Source organism: Ascidiella aspersa, chromosome 4 (assembly GCF_963924565.1).
Source record: "Ascidiella aspersa chromosome 4, kaAscAspe10.2, whole genome shotgun sequence".
NCBI lineage: Eukaryota > Metazoa > Chordata > Ascidiacea > Phlebobranchia > Ascidiidae > Ascidiella > Ascidiella aspersa.
The window spans coordinates 22,985,680-23,007,783 of NC_139450.1; the positions used below are offsets into that span (position 1 = coordinate 22,985,680).

Genomic DNA, 22,104 nt, shown 5'->3' on the forward strand with positions numbered 1-22,104 from the left:
TTGTGTTGTTATGTTTAATTTTTTTTATATGCCCTCCAAACAATATTACTAAATCCACCGCTGTATATATTTTTAAATTACAGATTATGGAGAATTTATTAAGTGCAAGATGGGAACCCCTTGTTAGTGATAAAGGTTTAAAAAATTGGCTTGTAAAATTTTTAGTAACCAATAATAACTCCTATACAATTGCTGTAAGCGATAGTTCAACAGTTTTTCTTGAGTCTTTAAACAAAGAAGAAATAGCTAAAACATTTACTGCAAATAACTCTCGACTAGAAGCTCCAGTGGAATCTGTTATTGCCCATTTGCAACAAAGTGTGAAACAACAAAGCGACTTTACAACATCCGCTGTAAGTCCTTACATGTTATTACTAGAACTTTCAAACAACTTTCGCCATGACTTTCCATTTTATTGGACATTTCACTGCTCTTCTAAGCAAGAAAACGAAAGATTGTCTGCAACCAAACAGTTGCTTTCTAGACCACTCATAACTACACTTTCAAGACTAATGTTTGAAAATTCTCTTCTGCAAGAAGCTTTAAAGAAAAAGGATGCTGAAATTGCAGACTACAAAGAAAATGGGGCTCATGTTACACGCCTTCATCTTGAAACTGTTCCATACATTCCTGAAAAATTTAGAAAGGAAATTTCACAAATTCGTGAATATGCAGAGGCAATAACTAAAGACAGTTTGCTTGTTTTATGTGATTCATCACTGAATGAAATTATGTCTTCAACTATTTTGGAAAGTACTTCAGATAAAACTTTAGAAATTCTTTCTACTCATACGGGTTCTTCACAAAAACCTATAACCTCCGCCCTTTTTGTGAAACACTCTCCTAATAAGTCAAAATTGTCAAAACGGCGAAAATTGCAAAAACCTGCTCATAGAGGAGTTCATTTAATAGAAGACGACGAAGAGGCTTCACTAACAAACAGTAAAAAATAACACTTTCCTAAAGATGTAAATTCAATATCATGAGTAGTGCGATTATTTTTTGACCTAAAAAATAAGAAATTTTGACCTGAAAAATTTAAATTTTGACCTGAAAAATTTAAATTTTGACCTAAAAATAATTTATTTTGACGAAATTTTGTTTCAACACAAATCAGTTATTTTTTCGGGCTAATGCAAAATTCAAGAAAATATTTAATTGATATTTTTGTTATTTAAAAAAGACAAAACAACTATAAAAATGCCATAGAAAACAAGACACTGGTTATTTTAGAAAAATGTTGTGTAAACAGTTAACTATATTTTTTTGAAATATATAATTGAATGCAAATTAAAAAAAAATTACACACGGTTACATAAAGCTGACTTTTGTTTTTTTTAACATTGTAAACGACTTATGTGCATTTTTATTCGATTTTGACTTTAAACAATTTTGACAAATTTTGACCTAACATGTAAATTTTGACAAAATTATGACCTTTTTTGATAAGTCAAAAAATAATCGCCCTTATCATGAGATAATATTCTTATACCACTTGTTAAACATCAACTGCTTCTAAAAATAGGCCTGTTTTGAACAAGTATCTGGCAATTTTTTTTTTTTTTTCTTAAATATTTAAATTTTTTTATTGGAATGCATTCTTTGACAAGTAAGATCTCTTTTCTGCTTATTCGTTAAACTATCATTAACTAGTGAAATTTCTTAATATATTTCTGGTAGATATTGTTTTTTTTTAACTTACAACAGGCTGTAAGTTTCGAAACAACCAAAATATATTATTATGTTGTACTTATGGTGTAAGAAAGTAACAAGTTGTTTTAACATGCCAAGTTATATTGAAACACCATTAGGGTAAACAGTGATACCCAAAATAATATTACCGTAATTCTAGTTTGTATATGTTTATCAAGGGCCATTTAAAATGTGAGATTTTACTTATTTTTTTATGTTAAATAAAGGGTGAGTTTTGTTTGGCTCTACAAAATGTTTTTTTACTTTTTTCACAAAATAATTGAAACATGTTATTTTCAAATCAAGCTTTTTATCTACATGTTTGATTTTAATAATTCTCTGTTCTACTATTTGTGGATCAACGCCAGTTTACTATTATAATTTAAATATTAAATTGGTGTTTATAATTTTATTATTTCTATATATATTATATTTTACATGTTTTCTTTTTTAGGTATAGTCTTGTAATACTAAATTTGTTTTTCAAACAAGTATTTTACATTGAAATTTATAAAAAATCTTAATATGCTATTTAATTTTTTTGTTTACAATTTTCCCTATGAAACAAAACTTTTATTCCAAAGAAACCACCACCAAATTGATAAAAGGTAATTAATATAATTATGTAGTTAATATGTGTGTTGCCAAATCTAATTTAAACTCTTTGTTTAACAACATCAATGACATCAATGATCGTATATTGTTGATTAGGTAAATATTTTTGTTCTATACTATCCAAATGTATTTGAAATATTGCGTCTAGCTAAAAAATAATACTTGTAACAGAATTGTCTAAAATAAAAGAATGTCAAACTTTAACAACATTTCTAAAAGCTTTTATTATTATCTATTATTACACCTTTTAGTATTATCTAAAGCTTTTTTTAGTTGCGGCAAATCAATCTTTCTTCAATGATAATGGTGGTGTGGAATATTCAAGAGCTACTTTGACTACTAAAAATTGTTCTGGTGGTAACACCAGCAATACAACATCAGTATCTTCCTCAATCTGCAAGATGCGCAGACAAAGAACCATCGAGGCAAAGCCAGTTGAACTACCAACATACATGAGCTTGCCTAAAAGTGAACACTGCGTTACAAAATTCCCGAAAGACAATCATTTACCTGACCTGACACATATAAAACAGAATATAACTTATGTACATTCAAATGGTGATGCATCTGACTCTGAAAATTCTATGTTAACAAATGACAGTATTTTTGATTCTGGAAGTATATTGTCTGATACAATTCCTGAAGACTTTGAACGATCTGTTTCTTTATCCTTTAAGCCATCTAGTGATGAAGAAACTGATACCCTGCAATCTGTATTTGGGGAATTTTCTTTAAAAAGAAATCAAGATGTCAGAGACAACAATATTCTGTCTGGCAATTCAATATATGAAGAAAAACAAAATTATTTTTTATCACTGCCATGCCACTTACCAAATAACACTGCTGCTACTGCTACTGACAATCTGCTTACCACTGTTAATCAACCAAGGAGATTTCTATCTTTACCAGATGCACAAGATGCTTCCATTTCAGATTCTATTGATCAATTGTCTGACGTGACTACATTTACATGTTCATCAATGTCATTGGATCAAGATGGTTTGCTACTTTCGGAACAATTTCCTGCAAGTAACCATGTAAATATGCATCAATTAAGTAAATTAGGCACAGGGGCGTATCCAGAAATCCAAAAAGGGGGCGGGGGGGGGTCCCGAATTTTCAACTTAGGGAATTCCCTGTTTTTCCGTCTTATGTTAATGACGTCATAGAATAGTGACAGATATGACGTCATAAAACAGTGATTGTAATGACATCATAAATAATAAAAAAAATCATCAGAAACAGCCAATTAACGTCCAGCAAAAGCAAATTTTTAGACGCAAAGCGAACACGTGCATCGTCGACATTTCTGCCAAACGCCAGCTGCGAAACCGCTTTGTGTGCAATCGTTAACTTCAGGAGAAAAACGAAAACCGTGAAATATATGTGATTGATTTTGGTAGATCCATGAACGGGACTATGCTAAATTACAAGCACGTCTTTCGCCACCTGCAATACTAAACAAATTTGTTTGTTTTCCCTGGTGTTATTTGATTAGCGCAACACCTGCAAAAACGCCACTTCAATAGTTAATCTTGTTTATTGTTTTTAACTGAGTGCACACCTGGCGAGCGATGCAAGCGCAATTTTTTTTGGGGGGGATAACGGCATTTCTTTTAAATTTCTTGCAAGTTTTTATTACATTGCCGAAAATAAAAATAAAAAAAATGTTAAAAAAATATATGTCCAATATTTTTGAATACGTTTTCCGTTTGTTTGCGACGCACTTGGCAGCTTTCCACAGCGCAACCCTAGAGAAGCGCTGATCTAGTCAAAAGACAGCATCAAAACGTAAATAAAGGACGTAGAAAGAACATTTGCGCGAAGCGCCAACATTTTTCGCACTTACATAGTTAAAATAGTCAAAAAGTTTTTAAAATGGACTCGTGTATAGTTTGTCAAAGTGGCAGCCGGCCCGATGAATTACATAGACCGGTTGATTGATTGTTATTAATTGTCTAACACACACTTGCTGATCAGCCAACCCGAACGTATAACGTAAGGCGAAAGAGAGGGTCCGAACCCCCAACCCACACCCCCCCTGGATACGCCACTGATTAGGCATACTATTTTAATTTAGTCATTTTTTTTTAATTAGACTTTTTGTGTTCAGAGTGACTCTGCTGTTTGTTCCAATGATAAAACTTCAGCTCTCATTACTGAAATAAAGCACTTAAAACAATCACTGAAGGTTTGTGTTTTGTTGCTATTTCTAAATTCTTTTTTTTCTTGACACAAATTACTTGGTTAGTTAACATCTATATATTTTTAGTTATCGCAAGCAGATACTGCTATACTTGTTTCTGCAAAGCAACAACTCCAACTTGATTACCAAGAAGCTTGTGAAAAAATTACTGCAACTAACAACCAATTTACTCAGGCTGCAACAAAATCAAAACAGCTTGAAAAAAGTCTAGTCATTCTGAAGTCAACTTTAAAACATCATAAGGTGACTATCAATTTATCAGTGATAAAATAAATGTCTGCTTTGAACAGATAATAAAATTTAGCAATGTATCGTTATCATAAATTAGTTTTTACTTGTTACACATTGGCGTTACTTGGGTCTGAAAATTCAATTAAGTTTATGCTTAGTCTAGATTTTACAACATTGAACAATTGAAATTTTTTTTGTAATTTTTTACTTTACTGTTATGTGCAAGCTTGCACTAGTAGTTGAATTGTCAGTTATACACTGTTTAGGTGTCCGAAAAAAAGGTTATGAAATACCCACCATCTACAGTTTAATATGCATACAAAGACCCTGTTCTCTTTTTGTCTTTATTATTGTAGGAAAAATACTTATCAGAACTTCTTCATAACGAAGAGAACCTTTGTCAACTTCAGCAGAAAAATAAAGAAATCACTGGAGATTTAGAAAAAGTTAATCTGGAAAAATTGGAAGTAAAAGATCTGTTAAATAAAACCAAGGACAAGGCTTCAATGATTGAAATGCAGAACAATATTCTACAAAAAGAGGTCTGTTCAATTATGTGTGTTTAATGTTTACTTTTGCCACCATAAATTAATTTCTTGGTATATCCACTTAGGAAATTGTAACACTGGTTTTGTTGCATGTAAATAACACAAATTGCATATAATTTTTTAGTTGGATAACATTACAAGTGAAAATGCCAAGCTATCCCTCCTGGTAACTCAGAGTACAGATGACAGTATTGCGACACAATCATATATAAGATTAATTCGTTCGGATCGGGATGAATATGCAAAGCAATTGTCTGAAAGTAACCAACAATCCATTGAACAGCAAATGTCAATACAGAGATTGCAAGAAAGGTGATGTTTAATATTTTGTTTGGTACACATACTTCTATTCATTTTAAACTTGAATATTTCTATGCAACCATTTATTTTATTGTTTTATTGTATTTAATAAAAGGGTGTTCTACTATTTGTCAATCCTAAAAATATAATTCTGTTTTCAGAATTTTGCAGTTGAAGGAAAGTCAAGAGAAGATGTCTTTTGAAAAAGAGAATATTACAAAATCTGTACTAGATTATAAGAGCATAAATAAATCACTAGAGGACGAACTTTCAATCAAACTAAAAGAAAAAGAAAACTTGGATAAGGTTGTATCCCGGCTCCATGGTGACCTAAACAAGGTGGAAGCAGGATTTATACTGATAAAGAAAGAGATTGCTTTAAAGGTAATATATATATGTTTTTGTATTATGTTTTTAATTATTCCATTTGTATTTAATTGAATTATAAATTATGTAAAATCAGCCACTCCAACCACGTTTATGATAGTAAAAATTTATTTCCAGTCAAACTTTGTTGAAAAAGGGAAAAGTGACAACAGCAAAATGAAACTAATAATGTCAAAATTGGAAAGTGATTCTGGTCATCTCAAAGAAAATTTGACAACCCAAACTCAAAGAGTTAATGACAAAAACAATCAGGTTACCTTTCTAAATTTCAATTTTTTATAAATATAAACATATTTAGCTGAGTAAAGAGGCTCTGTAACACAACAATGGTAAATTGAGGTTTGATATTTTACTGTATGGCAATAAATTCAGTTCAAGAAACCTTTAAACAAATGGTTCCAGTTTTTTAAAAACAGTAATATGTAAAACCCATTATTAGATACTCAAAAGTGTTAAACAAGATAGACAGATCTGACACTGTAACTATGCATTTTGATAGAAGGAACATTCTATTATTTGCAGGATTAAAAATAAAATACTAGAATGAATTCGGTTTAAATTATTTAAAAAGTTGCATTTTCTGAAATGTAAACCATGCCTCACCTTGAAAACAGAAATGGCATAAAAATGGTGAAACAACTTTGTATTTATTATTTCTTATGGAGCTAGTCAGGAAAATTATACATTTTTAAGAATTTCTCTCCAGTGCTCATTTTGAAGTGTTTCAAAATTATTAAAATTTGTAAAATATCCTAATAAAGTAATTTCAACCGATGATGTTTTACTAAGCTTTACTAGCATAATGGAATATAGTCACTTGGGGTAAAAAACATTTGCATTAGTTAGCAGAAAAAAAACAATGTCTTCTGATTAATCCAACCTAAATTTAATTTTTTTGTCATTTTTTATTTATTTATTTATTTATTTTTAATAAATTGTGTTGTGTCAATGTCATACATACGCTTCAGACTTTCAAAATCTGTGTTCAAAAATATATTTTGTTATTTTTTTGACCTATTAAGAATGCATTGATTTAAACATTGTATTATTTTATGAAATACTGCATTCTAGTGTCTCGGTGTCGTCTGTCGTTGCTTAAACAAGTTTTTTTTTTAGAAAATTGTTGAGTAACAGTTCAGAATTGCAAAAAAATGACAATGACCTAGCAGATTATCAAAGTATAAAATTGATTAGTTTCAAATCCAGCCGAAAAGAGACACAGCAAATGCTGCTCAGTTGTTCATATCAGAGATACACAACTATCTGAGGCAAAAACAAAGTTCTATCTGAACCTAATGCAACAAACCAGGCCTGTGCTGTGTATAGTTGTTAAAGATAACTTAAAACAAAATTTTAATAAAATTCTAAACCAAACAAAAATTACAAAAAGCTTACTTCAGTTTTTCTTAATTTTGTACATTTTTGTTTATGTTGGTTATGATCGAAAGCTCATGCTTTTGGATTAACGTTTTCCTATTAAATTAAAATTAATGTTTAAAAATGCTCTGTACACCCACTTTTGGCTCCTATCGTGTTTTTTTGGTCTATTAAACCAAAATTTGCTGTTTATTTTTGTCGACACTCTGTTGTTGGTTTTAATCCCAAATAATCCCTTTGGGAATTGGGTATTACAACAGTGTCAAAAAGTGGAACCATTAGCAGCTCAGTTAGTAGCCAACTTGTTTTTTTTACCCTGTTGATGGTACTTCTCGCTATTTTTTTTTGTAAACCTGTTTTTAAGGTGAAAAGCATGGAAAACTTTAAATATATATAAAACATATGATGGCATCAGTTGGCAATATAGCCTTTTTGTCATTCTAAAATCTTTTTGCAGATCGAGCAGCTGATTTGTCAAATCAAATCAGCAAAACAGGAAAGAGATTCGGCACTACATGAAGTAGTGAAAATAAAGTGCACCTTGGCAGACAAAGAAAAATCATTGAGTTCTGTTGCAGCAAAAGAACATGAGTTGTCACGGTATGTTAAAACCAGGACTATGGCATTCAGTTAAAGTCCAACTTGACTGAGAAAATAATATTATATAATCTGAATCCAGCCTAGAAAATAAAGTCAATTCTAAATCAGAAGCCATATTAACCTACTCCATCTAGCTCCAAGCCAGCTTTGACTTTGTAGCCCTGTATTCTACTCATTCTATAACTTAAAACGGGTTGATAAATAGCGATTCACTCATAGTGATATCATAATATCTCACCCCACAATATTTCATGGCTGAAAAAAACGGAATCAAGCCAAATTACGTTACCTTGTTAAGTCTGTCTTTTGTTGGGCTTGTTTAAAACTAAACTTTTGAAAGCAATAAAACTTCAATAATATTTATCCAAAAATTGCCTGTAAGTTTAGTTACTGTTGCTATAGTTGTTATATTTAATAATTAAAATTAGTGATAGATTTTGGTTGTGTTAACTTTTTTTATGTTAGTTGTTGTTTTGTGTAATAATATCTTCCAGGTGTGCTCAGAAACAAAACTTCCATATTTTATTAACAGTAACCTGCAAGAAAAAAGTCTTGCACTCAAAGAAAGTAAACAAAACTACAACAAACTTTCCGATGCACTTGAGGCAGAAGTATTAAAAGTATCTTTAGCAAAGGTTTGTTTTTTAAATTTTTAGTTGAGGTTTTGTTATTTTTATTTTCATGTTGCTGTTTGTAGCTATTTAGTATTTGAAATAAAATAAACCTAAAAAAATATAGACTGAACTAGACAAAACAGCAGCTAAAGTTTATCTCCAAAATGATGAAATTGTAAAATTAAACCGGGAACTGAATGACTTTAAAAAGAAGCAAAACAGAACAAGTAAATTACATGATGCTTCCCAACTTACTATAAAATGCTTGACAAATGAAGTTCAACAGTTGCGGCTTAAGGTAATTTGGTACACCTGTCTTTATTCAAGCAGAAATGTGAATAGCAATTAACTCTTAATGGAAATTAAGATTTAAATTTCTTTGTAAATTTCAATATGCTGATATTTTTAAACAATTTTTATGTTTTGACATTTTTGTTTTAATCTTGTCTATTCTTTATTTAGAAAATGGTCCTCAAATATTTTTTAATCAGAGTTTTCAACAGCTTTTTGTATAAAACACATGTGTAAGCAGAAATAATTGTTGTCAACTGTTCAATATATTTTTTTAAAGATTGAAGACACTTCAACCTGTGTTGGCAATGTTAACTCTAAAGAAGGTGTAACTCGCCATCCAGATCTTATAGTCAAATTGCAGAATGAACTGCAAGAGTTACACGGAAAGTTGGATATCCAAACAAAACAAATTGAAATTAAAGCTTCAAGTCATCAAGCTGAACTGCACAAATTAAACTTTCAATTGGGTGAAATTGAATCTGATCGTGCCAATATTAAAATGGTTAGTTCTAAATTGAAAAATGATTATGAAGAGGTAGGTTAAAACTTAAAACATATGCATGATTATATCATATCATTTTGTGCTGCCCTAATAGTTGATAATATAGACTGCCATTAAGTAGGCTGTAATTAATCCCAAGGGATTTAACACAAGACAACAGCTGTCTCATTTTAAGTTAGCCTGCTCTGGATTTATCCCTACCTTAAAGTGTACTGTCTGGTTGCTTATTATTTTAACACTTTGATGCTTCTAAAAAGCTTTGCTATTTTATGCTATTCTATGTTTGTAATTTTGGCTATAGTGCCGACTTAAATTCCTCATTTCTTTGTGACAAAGCATTTATGTTGGAATTCTTTGTAGAAACTTTTGATTTACATAAACATCACAACCACAAATAGTTCTGTTTTCGCAGAAACTGAATGAGTTGCAAAAACATTGCAAAGAAATCAAACAAGAAAACATAGAACTTCAAAGAGCATTATTGACAACAAACACAAAGTGGGAGAAAGAAATGAATATAAGTTCTGACTTAGAGAAAGTTCGTTTTAACCAGCATCAGGTAAGTTTGCGGCCCAGATGCTATCCCTTGATTTTAGCTGCTTAGCTAATATAACTGTTTTGCTGTCTGTTTTTGTGCTTCACTGTTCTATTGGTTTAAAGAATAAATACCTGTGAACTTGATAAACTTAAACTTTGCACTATGGAGAGTTGCTGCACCCTGCTAGTTTGTTTAGTTAAAACTAATAACCTGTATAACTTGCCCTTATATAACTTGCACCCATGTATAACTTTGCCCGACAATGTTGCGCTGCTTGTCTTGCATATGTCAGTTAAATTTATTTATTCATCGTTAATGCAACAAAGGTTTACCTTTCAACAGGATTAACAGAGAGGAATATGCGGGCAACAATTTATAAGTTATTAGTTACTACCATGAAACAACTATAGCAATAAAGTGATTATTACTGCCAAATACCAAAATAGTTTAAAAACCTCTTAATGCTACAGCTGAAAAAACCCAAAACAAAGTTAGCTTACACGTGACAGGTATAGCATTTAATAGTGAAGTTTACCATGCATTGTCTAGCTTAAATAAGGCATGTGATGTATATTTTGCATTTTGTGGTGAGCAAAGCACATGTATGTTATTATTATTTATTCTCTTTACCTTAAAAAAACTTATTTTTAATGTTTTGTTGCCTATTTTTCAGCAAATTGAAAAACTCAATTCAAAAATTAAAAACCTAACTGAAGAGCTCGTAACTGTCAAACAAGAAATGAACAGAAATGCTATAAAATTGTTGGATGAACTGCAGCTTAAATCTGTGTCAACAAATGACAAAAGTATTTTTTACTGTTTAAAATCTTTTTTTTTATTATTTCAAGAAATGCTTTTTTGATAGTTGTTCTGGAAAATAGTTGTTTTGGAGAACTTGAACAAGCCATAGAAGAGAGAGATAAATTGCGCCAGGCAGTTGCTCAGCAACAGAGGTATATTGTCTCCCTTCAAACTTACTATCAACAATGGGCACAAACAACCTCAGATCAAATCAAAAAAACTTTCGACAAGTCGAAAGTTGCTGCAGACGCAAGAGGTATTTATAAAAAAAATTGTTTAAGACGTAATTTAATTTTAATGAATATTGAAATCCTCTAAATATGCACCAAAAAATCCAGGCAAACGTAGCATCAGTTTTTACTTTTTACTTGAAATTTATGGAAGTTTCAGATGCTGGTTTTATTGAGGAATTATGTAGTCATGTGAAGGATACCTCAACACAAACAGAACATGATAACAAGCCATGTACTCCAACATCTTCCCCATTCAAGCGCTCTTTTAATCAAACGTCCCACCCCATAAGCCAAGTATGCATAATTTTGTTAAACAATTATCTTGAATATTTTTAGAACTCTTATGCAAAGATTTTAATACTCATCTCACGGAACACCATCTAACAAACAAGTTATCTAAATATGATTTTATGGCCTATTGGCCATGTATGTTGTTATTTATTTTATTGTTTGTAATTCAAATTAATTGATCTCAAACTAGCGCTATCCATTTAACAATTTGACTTGGTTTTACCATTCATCAATTAGAAGTGTTACCAGACATAGCACAAATGGTACCGTTCTTTTACCCATTTAGAACTATGTTTTTTTTCGTTCTTTATTTTTTAAAAGCTAACGGGTAATTAAAGTAAATGTGCATCCACAAGATTGTTCGTAAAATCTCTAGCAGCCCCAACCACATAGGACCAAGTTAAAATAACTGCAACGATTTATTTTCTATTTAAATACCTTGCATTTCATTTTATATTGCAGCTTGGGGTTCAAACATACTGCGATGTAAGTTCAGGCCACAACAAAGAGCCACCCTTTTTGCCTCAAGATTCTATTAAGAAATCCGTTAACACACTGAGTCATCGTTTTAAATGTTCAACATGTGGACGATGTTTGTCTTCAATTTCTACCATGGCTTCAACCCGAACGGATCATAACTTGCAGCCTCTTTTTTCTGGTCGGCAGCACCCTGAGCCCAGAGCTACTGCAAACTTTGCCAGTCAAACCGATATATTAGTTTCTTCTTTTTGCGTTGTGGGTACACAGACATATCTGTCTTCAAATGGAGTTTTTGATACTAGTTTGGTTGATGCGTCCAGCCAGACTAACCAACATGAATCGTTAGTAGCGCCCGATATAGTTGAAAATCCGGTTCCTAAAAAACTATTAAATTCTGTTTGTGTTCAAACACTTGATTGTTCTTCATTAGAAATTTGTAACAATAATAATGTTGTCATTTCTTCTACTTCTACATTGATTCAAACTGACGACGTTTATATCTCCCCTCCTCCCAATCTAAATGATGTTGCAAGGATTCTATCTTCAACTGACGATAAAAAACTTAAAGCCTACAAAAATACTGTTCAAGTTTTGAAGAAAAAGTTGAAAATTGCTGATAGCAAGTTAGCAGACCAAGAACTTAATGTGAAAAATTTACAAATACAACTAAATTCCCTAAAGGCTCGATTGAATTATAATTCACCTGTTGTTTCTGATATAAATTATAAAAGTTTGGGATGCAATGAATACTTTGAACAACAGCTGTGTCATTGGAAAGGTGTTGCAGAATCACAAGAGTATGAAGTAACTTCACTTCAGGTTATAAATATTTTGTTTTCGTTTGCATCCCAAGTTTTAACATCTTTTGATTTATTAATCTTTTTACCTGATCTTATGTAATAACAGAATGAGATTAAAAAACTAAGGACCAGCCATGAACGAGACCATGACAAGCATCGGAGAAAAGCCATGGCAGATCGATTGCAGCAAGAAAGGAAGATCAAAGAGTCAAATACAAGAATTTATTCCCTTGTGGAAGCTAACGCCAAGTTAAGGAGAACTGTTGAAAAGTTACAGGTACAGGTTTTGTTATTAAACATATTTTTATGTCCTTTCAGTTACCCTGTAGAAATTATATGATGGATCAACAAACCAAATATTTATTGTTTTTATGTGTAAAACATAGTCTGTACTTTCATTTTAAGTATTCAAATTTACGTTTGCCAACATTTAACGTTTGCCAACATAATTTATAATGTTTGCCAATATAATACCAAAACAATACATACTAAATATATTCGCTTTTAGTTTTTGCATTTGGTTAAAAGATGAAACACAAACAAAAATATATGATTGATCATCGAATAAATTATTGTTTATTATTTATATGTCTACAATAGAGTCTGTAGTCTGTACTATCTTTTTAACTATCAAATTTATCATGTTTGACAATATTGTTGCTAAATATCTCAGTTTCAAATTGTTGAAATTGGTTGAAACAACAGTCATACAGGGTCTGGAAAATTTATTGATTAGTAATTGTTATGGGTCCATTAAAGACAGTTGTTGTATTATTACAGGTAAAACTGACATCTTGCGGCCAGCAATTGGAAATTTCTCGCCGCGACAAACTGCGATACCAACATAGGTCAAGAAAGTTGCAAGCCGATCTCAGGTCACTTTCCTGGCTCGCCAGCCCTCGAGAGGAGAAAGATACTAAATTACCAGCATCTTGCTTGGAGACAGGTTAATTGATGCTTGGTTTTGTTCAAATCTATTGTCAGGATTATGTACTTTTCGGTAAGACATCTGTGTTTCTATAATAATGTCGAGTGTTTTGCTGCCATCTTTCAAGCTTCAGTTGCTGCGAATATCATTTTTTGTTGGGGGTTGTGAAGGGCGGAAACAGGCAAAAAAATCTTCACAGACCGCATACTAAAGTTGATGTAACCAGTGTAATTCGCATATAATCTCTACAGCAAATTCCGGTGAAAATATGCAGCTGAAATCCAGTCTATTCGCGTTAAAAAATACCTTTATTTGGTTTAAATTGGCAAAAGTTTTAACTTGAAACGATACGTGATACGTTAAGCATATAAAAATAGATTCGTATATTGCCCGAAATACCGTTATTTAATAAAAATACACTTTCCTTACGTACAAGCTAGCAAAAATATATTTTTTTAGTGAGAAATGGCTTCGTTGCCTTCCCGACCCGCCCCTGTTTATGACCATGTTTTTAAAAACTAGCTGTGTTGCAACCCCCATACTATGCGTATTCTGTTGTGGCAAAAAAATCTTCACACGTTAATCCCCTATGGGCTACTGTTAGTGTTGATTACACTACTGAATTTGAAATGCGACTTGCAAGCTGAAATATTTGGTCCTCCCTGAATGGTGACTAAAGTATTATACGCGTAGTCGCTTACAGTCACTTCAACTATTATACGCTACACATGACTAAATAAACATTTCAGCGCATTTTCCAAGCAAGTCTGCAGTAATTTAAAAAAGAAATTCTGTAGTGAACTGAAAAATGTTAATACATTGTGGGCCGCCAGCGCGCCGCACTAAAGGGTTGCGCCGGCCGTATGTTGTACAGGTCTGCCGTAAGACTATTTTTTATGTATTATGGATACCTTGTCACCTTATGTTATTTCCTTTTGCTAATAACCTAAGTTATCCTGCATCCTGCGCACTTTATTATACTTTATTGGACAAACAAATTCGAACATGACAAACTTAACAAGACGTAATAAGAATATCAAAGCCCATACAGAAGTAGGGGGGCTTTGATATTCTTATTAACTTAACAAAATGTAAGGTATGGCGCCATGCCAAAGAAGACTTGTTTTTAGTGGGGGAGCTATGTGTCAAAAAACCTTCTGGCATGCAAACGATAGGTAGACGTGAGATTTTTGTCACAGATGTTCATTTTGACGTTTTATCTTGATTTTTTCCCGAACCCAACTTGATTTCGGTGTACTTCCCCCCCGTATGACCCCCTAAACCCCTAAATTTTAGCTTCAGCAAAATTAACTGCGACTGGTCTTAAACAAACGAGAATAAAGAAATATTTTTAAAAATATATTTTTTTTAATTTTATGACGTATAATTTTAAAGTTATGGCTATTTTCCGTTTTGATAACGTCATCGCTAGAATAGGAATTTCGTCTTATTAATCAAGATATCCCCTCATTCTTATCACTTTTATAGATTTGATTTCGCGTTTTTGTTTTCTGGAATTCTTTTTACCTCTTCAGTAGAATTATGACATCATAGTGACGTCATCGGTTGTCGAAATTGCACATATTTTCAAAATTACTTCACAGCAGACGTTAAAATTTTCGTCTTATGGTGTGAACATAGACGAAAATATATGTCCAATATAGGCAGACTATAATGTTTAAAAATCACCCAAGTTAGTCGCATGTAGGCTGTAACTAAAGCAACAATAAATGATACATCAAGGTCTCTCAATTTCGTATAATTTAATAATCAAAAGATGAAAAAACTGTGTAAATAAGATATCAATTAGCGATAAATCAACAACATGCCGGGCAAAATACAATTGTAACGATATATGCATATTGGTAAATAAAAAACAATACATTTATGTTAAAGTCAGTAAATAAAATTAGAAAAATAATAAAACCAGAAATTGCGCTAAAAACGATATATTATTTATTTAAAAACAACATTTTGTTAATAAAAAAATATGTAATTATTACACTGGTCTTCAGGTTAAACAAGACTTTTTACATTTGCACAAAGGTGAACAACTTAATTTTGCCTTTCTACACGAGCAATTCATTGAGCAGTCCTTGATGCAGCCACAAATGATAATGTGTTTTGTTTTATGTGCTGGAGGCAATTCTGTCCAAAATAGAACCTGGAACTGATTGCTTTTCCAACACCAACCCCATTGAGTAGCGTCTGGTCAAAAAAAGGACCGCCCCCAAACGTAACCAGCTTGATAAGTTGCCCTTTGACGTGGTTTAGTAAAGCTGCTGCTGTTGGTGGTAGTTTATCCACGGACGACCCCTTCGTTAACAGCAATTCTTTTCTTAATTCATTAACTGCAGTTGCGTTGCTACTTTTGGAATAAACACGAACGACCAACTTTTCGACCACTTTCATTTGTTCTTCATTAATTTTTAGGGTTGATTGTGATAATGATTGAAAAACAGTGTCTATTTTGTTGAAAGAAAGTCAGCAATTCCACGCTTGTTTTTTTCCATGCCCTAGAAAAACCGACACTGTGTCACACCCTGTAAATGCATGGATAAAAGGTAGGCCATTGCATTTTTCAGCCATAATGTCGGCAAACATGTGAACGGGAATATACTGTTTTTCTTTTCCAGCACCAAATTCTATCCACAGCTCTTTGATTTGAAGTTTTTTTACATTAAAAGCAGCCAGAACAGCAACATCTGTATCCACTGTTCGAATAAGCATATATTCCTAAAACCAGATTTTACGTAATGTGCGCAATGCAGAAAAATCCTTGTGTCAGCTTTTTCATGGTTCGAAGGTCCAAGGAGTTCTAAATTAGATATGTTACTTGGTCCACTTAAAACTGAAACCTGTTCTCCAACAGTGGAAATAATTGTTTTTCCGTCCATACCTTACTTTGATGTTTAAAGGAAATTAAAGAGATTTTCCTTGTTTTCCTAAACCACTAAGAAGCTACGCCAGTTCTTCGGGATAGGGGCATTTTCTTTTATGTTAATCACATCGTAACAACAGACTCAACACGTTTAAACCTGGCAAAAGACTTGATGCTGGCAGTTAAATAGCGATCAAATAGTACATCTATACTTTCACAACCGTATGGTTTTAAAAAAATGTGTTTCCAGAAGTGATGGCGGTACTCGCGAAACGTCTTGACGGACGAGGGGATGTACAGTGATTGTCCTAAAACGGCACCATCAAAAATGACACAAGGAGAATGTGGATTGGAAAAACTTTGATTTCCTAGATAGTCTATCATCATACGTTTTAAATCAGACTTTGACCCAAATCTTATTTGACCGTCTATGGACAAAGAAGGAGGGAAATATTAACTTTCATGAGAAAAGAGAGTGCCGTAATCTGATCCTCAAGCGTGAATTTTTACGAGGCATTGCAAAAAACAAACTGTGATTTCTGAAAATACTCGCGATAGATTGTTGTTTTGATTTTTGACTGATCGGAGCTTTGACATGGTTTTAAAAAGAATAAGCTTGTTGTTAGGAAATTTTCCCCAAAGTGACGTTTTTTGTTCAATTAAAACGTTACGTACAAAATCTAAATATTGTTTGGTTCCATTCGAAACGCTTCCTGGTGCTACAAATCTTGATACAAATTTATTAGTTGTTTTGAATTTTCTGAAAAAGGGTTACCCGTTTCTCTAATTGATGACACCAATGATTTGACTTTGCATTCAAATTTAACTTGGACCAAACTACCTTCGTCATGATGATAACCTCGTCGATCACGAGATGTAATGCCAATTTCGGTTTCAAACTCTTTTAAAGTTGAAGTTATTTCGTGTGCTGCTACCATCCATCGACGCAAGGCGTCGTCTTTGTTCAAAAGTAATGTTGCACCAGCAACTCCTTTAATATGGACATTTTCCTGCTCATGGATTTGGTCGAGCACCATACACGAAAAGCGGTTTGCAGTCTTTTGCGCCGTAAATTTACCCTGTTTAAATGATTGAAAAATGTAGGGATGCCGGGTTCGAAGTTCTTTAAGATGTTTTATATGGACAGATATCCATTTCTTATAGCTCACATAGTTTAGAGCAGGGGCGTGCAACCTGCGGCCCGCGGAACCAAAATATGTGGCCCGCGGTGTGCTTTGGTTTTTGGCCCGCACCACTAAACATTCAGGTAACTGTTAAAATATTGAAACTTCCTGACTGTTCCTTAGTCTAGGTCGCCTTATATAGCATGTAAATTTACTTTTGTGAAAAACAACTTTGTGTGAAAGTGAATTGCACTGAGCGCTGCAATTTTTTTGTTCTTGAAATGCTTTCGAATAGCTACTTATGGCCATGTAAAGAAAGCTTATTAAAAATGTCCGTTTGATCTTTTTCGATCATTTGAAATGTAATTGTTTTATATTCAATTTCAATGTTCATGTGAGTTGTAAAAACAAGAAACAAACAGCGCAGGTAAAAAGTAGTTTTCTACCGCGAACATCTCGATCTAAATAAGTTTGCACAGCTGAGAAAATTAGTCGCTTTTAAGGTGGCATTGTTCGGTTCAACGTACGTGTGTGAGCAATTTTTTTTGTGGTAGTCACTAACACAGTTGTAGGCCAACTGTGGACCACGATTTATTTTTGAATAGCTTGGTGTTATCATGTACCGTAGTTGTTGGCCGCATGATAGCCGTACATTCATTGGACTTTATTTTAACAATTGGTGTGGCATATAATGTTTTAAATTGGCTCAGCTTGGAAAGACCCACATGCCAAATGTTGTCTTGTGAGCCTGTAAAACTATATTTTTTGCCAACCAAGGGACAAATGCCTTCAGAGAACTTAAATATAAAGCAAACTTGTGTTCCTAAAAGATCTAATTAAACAAAGCACATTGCATTCTAAACCTAATATCATGTACCAAAATTGGAGTTGGCTAGAGTATGATTTTTTTATGTCTATCCAATTTTCAAATGACATGTGGGCATTAACGGCACATGTTGTAATACGTTTTTACGATGAATAGAGTTGGATGGTGCTTTATCTACGAAAAAGTTATTTACAACTGCGTTACCGTATTGATTGGCAAGCTGTACAATTCTCTCATAACATGGCGAAAGACCAAGGTGGTTGTATATCTTAAATAATTGCTTAAATCCGGTTTTGGAATACGTGGCCAATCTAATGTAGATCGGTAAAGGTGTTTCCCGAGCGTATGGGTGCCGGATTCGTTTAGGTGCTTCGGTATGAATTTGACTACGCCTGTGAATAATATCATATATATTTTTAAGTTTAGGTTGTTGTTATATTGAATTTGTCAATATTAAAATGAAAACTTACGTATGGAAGTTAAATAAAATCAGTTGAGCAATTGTGTTCACAGCTTGCGAAAAATGACCATAGTGGAATCTTGAACAGATACTTTATGATCTTCGAGTAAGTGGGATAAAAATAATTTAAGCTTGGATGGTACTGAGTCTTCTTGACAATTGTAAGAAAGTCGTCTCTCAAAATGGTACCTTTTGGAAGAAATAGCCTATTAACTGTTGGATACCTTGGAATTGGTCGAATCACGTGGACAAGGACTATGGGTGGAGGATTTTAAGGAAACAAAACGAATGTTGGCATTTGAAATGAAATCCTGTAAGTCTGGAATTTCGCTGTTTAACAATTGGTAAAACCTGGAAGAATGCGAATTCTGCTCTATACCAAACCTTTGAAGAATACAATGGTACCGTGATTCCAAATCGATAAGTTTAAATGGAGTTGCTGCGTTTTTTTCTTCCTGAATATACTCAGAAACCTTTTTTAGTGCTAAAAAAGACATACTTGTTTTAAATTTAAGATCTTACTTTCTAGTTGAATGTTAAAAGAGATCGTTAAATGTAAATCCTTTCTGACTTAATAGTAAGTTGACCTTGTCTATGGTAAAAATATAATCTTCACTTTAACCTGTTATTAATAACAACTTTACCTGTTCTAAAACTTTCCTAAAAAGACACCTCTTTTTTGCAATTTAAGCTTAAACTTGACTGTCAAATGCATTTTTAATTGTTTCGTAATTGATTGATTTTTTACGTCAAGTAATTATACTGCATTTTATTGGTTTTTACATTATATATTAGGATTTCTTCACTGAATCTCATTTTTTCGTAAATAAGAAAAAAAATGTGACGTCATTATGACGTCATAGCTTGAGTGGAATATTTTTCTAATTCTAAAAAACAAAAATGGTATTTAAAATCAAATAAAAAGTGATTATAATAAGCTAAAAAGGAGGTTAAGAAACAAATTTGACGTATTTACGACTTTTAACGATGGCGTCATCAATACGTTAATTAGCAATAACTTTAAATTCCAAAAATGAGGGGTTTAGGGGGTTATACGGGGGGGAAGTACACCGAAATCAAGTTGGATCCTGGCAAAAATCAAAATAAAACGCCAAAATGAACATCTGTGCAAAAAATCTCACGTCTACCTATCGCATGCATGCCAGCGCAGATAGCGCCCCCACTATTTTTAACAGATTCCGGTCTTGTTATTCTTTAGATTTTTTAAAAATATTCGGTTTAGTTCCTCTTACCTTTTTAAATCCTATAAAAACCGGCCTAGTTCCCTTACCGTTCGGACAAAATTAGATCTAAACCGTTTTATATAAGTTAGATTCGGGTTCATTTCAAATCCTTGATATTATCTCGTATAAAAAAATTGAATTGATTTTGTGGTTAATATAATTTCGTTAACTGTGTGGATCGTATTTTTACTAGAAAATGAAACGAACCGGCGTTCATCATCTCTTGAGATCTCATCAACTGTTCGCGACGTTGAAGAAATGTTAAAGACGTTGAAGTAAGGGGGTGTGCTTTTTTTGTTCCTTTCTTATAATGGATTTTTATTTCGAAAATACGATCTACTAAAAGTGTATAAAATCTATTACCCGTTTAGTGTGTATACACTATAATTAAATCTTGTATTGTAATTAAACTGAACAAGTTTGTTTCTGAAACACGGATTCTGGAACAGGGCGGCAAAAAAACAAGCGAATAATTTTGTTTTTAGTCAGATTTTTTATTTAAATGATACTGTATTGTGCGTTTTTTATTTTTAGAAAGTTTCTTTAAAAAAAAAAAAAATGAAACATAATTATGATTTCAGGTGCGAAATTTCTTCCCTGGAACGCCAGTTGGTTGACCACAGCGCTGTTGTGAATCAGTCGAAGACCACCCGCTTACGTAGCTACAGTAACTCACCTAAGATCGAAAATCAGTTTAAGCAACCTCTAGGTGAAATTGTTTAATGATTTTGCACAACTTGTGGCTTAACATTTGTGGCAGTATTATTTTGCCTGTTTTCTACTTTCTTTGTGTGTGCTACTAAACCAATTGTTTGTGATACTTATTGCCATTTGTTTTAAGGTATAAATAAACCGTGCAACAGTCTTCAAACCGCTGCCTAGGTAGACGTGCAATACATTACACATTGTTTTGTTTTCTATTTCCGCAAAATTTGGCCACAAGATGGCGTATAAATTCCACTTTTTCATGTAGTTGGTAGCCGATGTGGTGGGTAGATTTGCATCACTGTGAAGTCTGATAAGCAATATTGTCAGAAAAAATGGCAACAAAATAGAACTACAGCCTACCTTCTTACAATATTGAAATATTTTTTTATTGCAGTACATTTAGTTTACTTCGACTGTTTGCCTGAAATTATTACATCGCCATACGATGGATTTATTATTATTAGCCTTTTTTGATGGACAGACAAAATGTGTATGTTGATCACAGTTCTGAAACTACGCTTACATGTTTAAATTATAAGAAATGTTGTGGAAATGTGTATCATGGAAAGATTTAAAGTTGGACGACCCTTCCAGGAAGTGTATAACCTTGGAACTACTTGTTTTCTTATTTGGAATGTGTGGCAAACCAAAAGTTACATGCTAACTTTTTTCTAAAAGTTTTTTGAGTGGTATCATGACTGTTTAAGTAATATTTCTACATTTGCCTGTTGAGAAGTTTCGGTTAAAGAACTGTGAATTCAGTCTACTTCATTTTTTCTTCTAAATTTTATTTGCTGTCTTTAAAACTTTAGAATGTGTTAGTTGAAGGCTCTAACAAACTTAACTGCCTGCTATCACAGGAATAAAAATGTTTACCCTTTCCTTACCGAAGTTTAGTCTGATCATGTGCCTTGCCTTTTACCGTTACTTTTGACGATTAACTTTCTAAGATCGCCATTTCACACAGCCTTCACGAAATAGAAGCGCAATGCATGTCTTGCCTTTCATATTAGTTTTTTCGTGAACAGCCCTGTTAAAACTTTTTTGTACTGATGAATATTTTTCTTTTTATGTGCTTTTGCGTTTTGCGATGTTTTTTTTCTATTTTGTTTTCTATTTAAACCTGCAAGAATACAGAAATGCGGTACAATAGTTGCTGACATATGGTATTATGGGGACATGGTATTATTCCCAGTGTGCTCATTGTTGTTAGATTTGTTTTAGATCCACTGCCAAGCAGTTGGAATTGGCGCCAGAATTTCTTTTGTTGGTTTCCATCGATAGCTCGGCGGCCGTTGCAAAAATGATCCAACGGCTGTGTACAGTACCTACTCGAGCAAACTGGCATCAAACCCGTGGCTACACAACCACGACACAAAGCATGGTTAATTTTAAAACCGCCATAACACGAAACGATTGTCGTA

General features: G+C 32.8%; 2 protein-coding genes across 9 annotated transcripts; both read left to right on the forward strand.

Moving 5' to 3' along the window:
- The first annotated feature begins 228 nt into the window (after positions 1–228).
- Positions 229–1,049, forward strand: LOC146148719 (uncharacterized). The gene has a single exon (XM_083387555.1). It carries the CDS (start codon positions 366–368, stop codon positions 951–953), a length of 588 nt encoding a protein of 195 aa, XP_083243681.1. The 5' UTR covers positions 229–365; the 3' UTR covers positions 954–1,049.
- Positions 1,050–2,154: 1,105 nt separating this feature from the next.
- Positions 2,155–21,832, forward strand: LOC146148720 (uncharacterized). 8 transcript variants are annotated; one of them, XM_083387343.1, is made up of 21 exons: positions 2,155–2,300; positions 2,581–3,344; positions 4,406–4,498; positions 4,580–4,756; positions 5,101–5,286; positions 5,417–5,604; positions 5,754–5,976; positions 6,097–6,231; positions 7,814–7,956; positions 8,489–8,591; positions 8,695–8,868; positions 9,142–9,399; positions 9,779–9,925; positions 10,578–10,710; positions 10,770–10,961; positions 11,090–11,232; positions 11,692–12,528; positions 12,616–12,786; positions 13,290–13,455; positions 20,166–20,247; positions 20,554–21,832. In XM_083387343.1, exons 1-21 carry the CDS (start codon positions 2,252–2,254, stop codon positions 20,693–20,695), a joined length of 4,506 nt encoding a protein of 1,501 aa, XP_083243469.1. In that variant the 5' UTR covers positions 2,155–2,251; the 3' UTR covers positions 20,696–21,832. The 8 variants fall into 8 exon arrangements, with proteins under 8 accessions (XP_083243469.1, XP_083243470.1, XP_083243472.1 ...); XM_083387344.1 differs by having other exon boundaries at positions 11,096–11,232; XM_083387346.1 differs by having other exon boundaries at positions 9,142–9,366.
- The last annotated feature ends 272 nt before the right edge of the window (positions 21,833–22,104 follow it).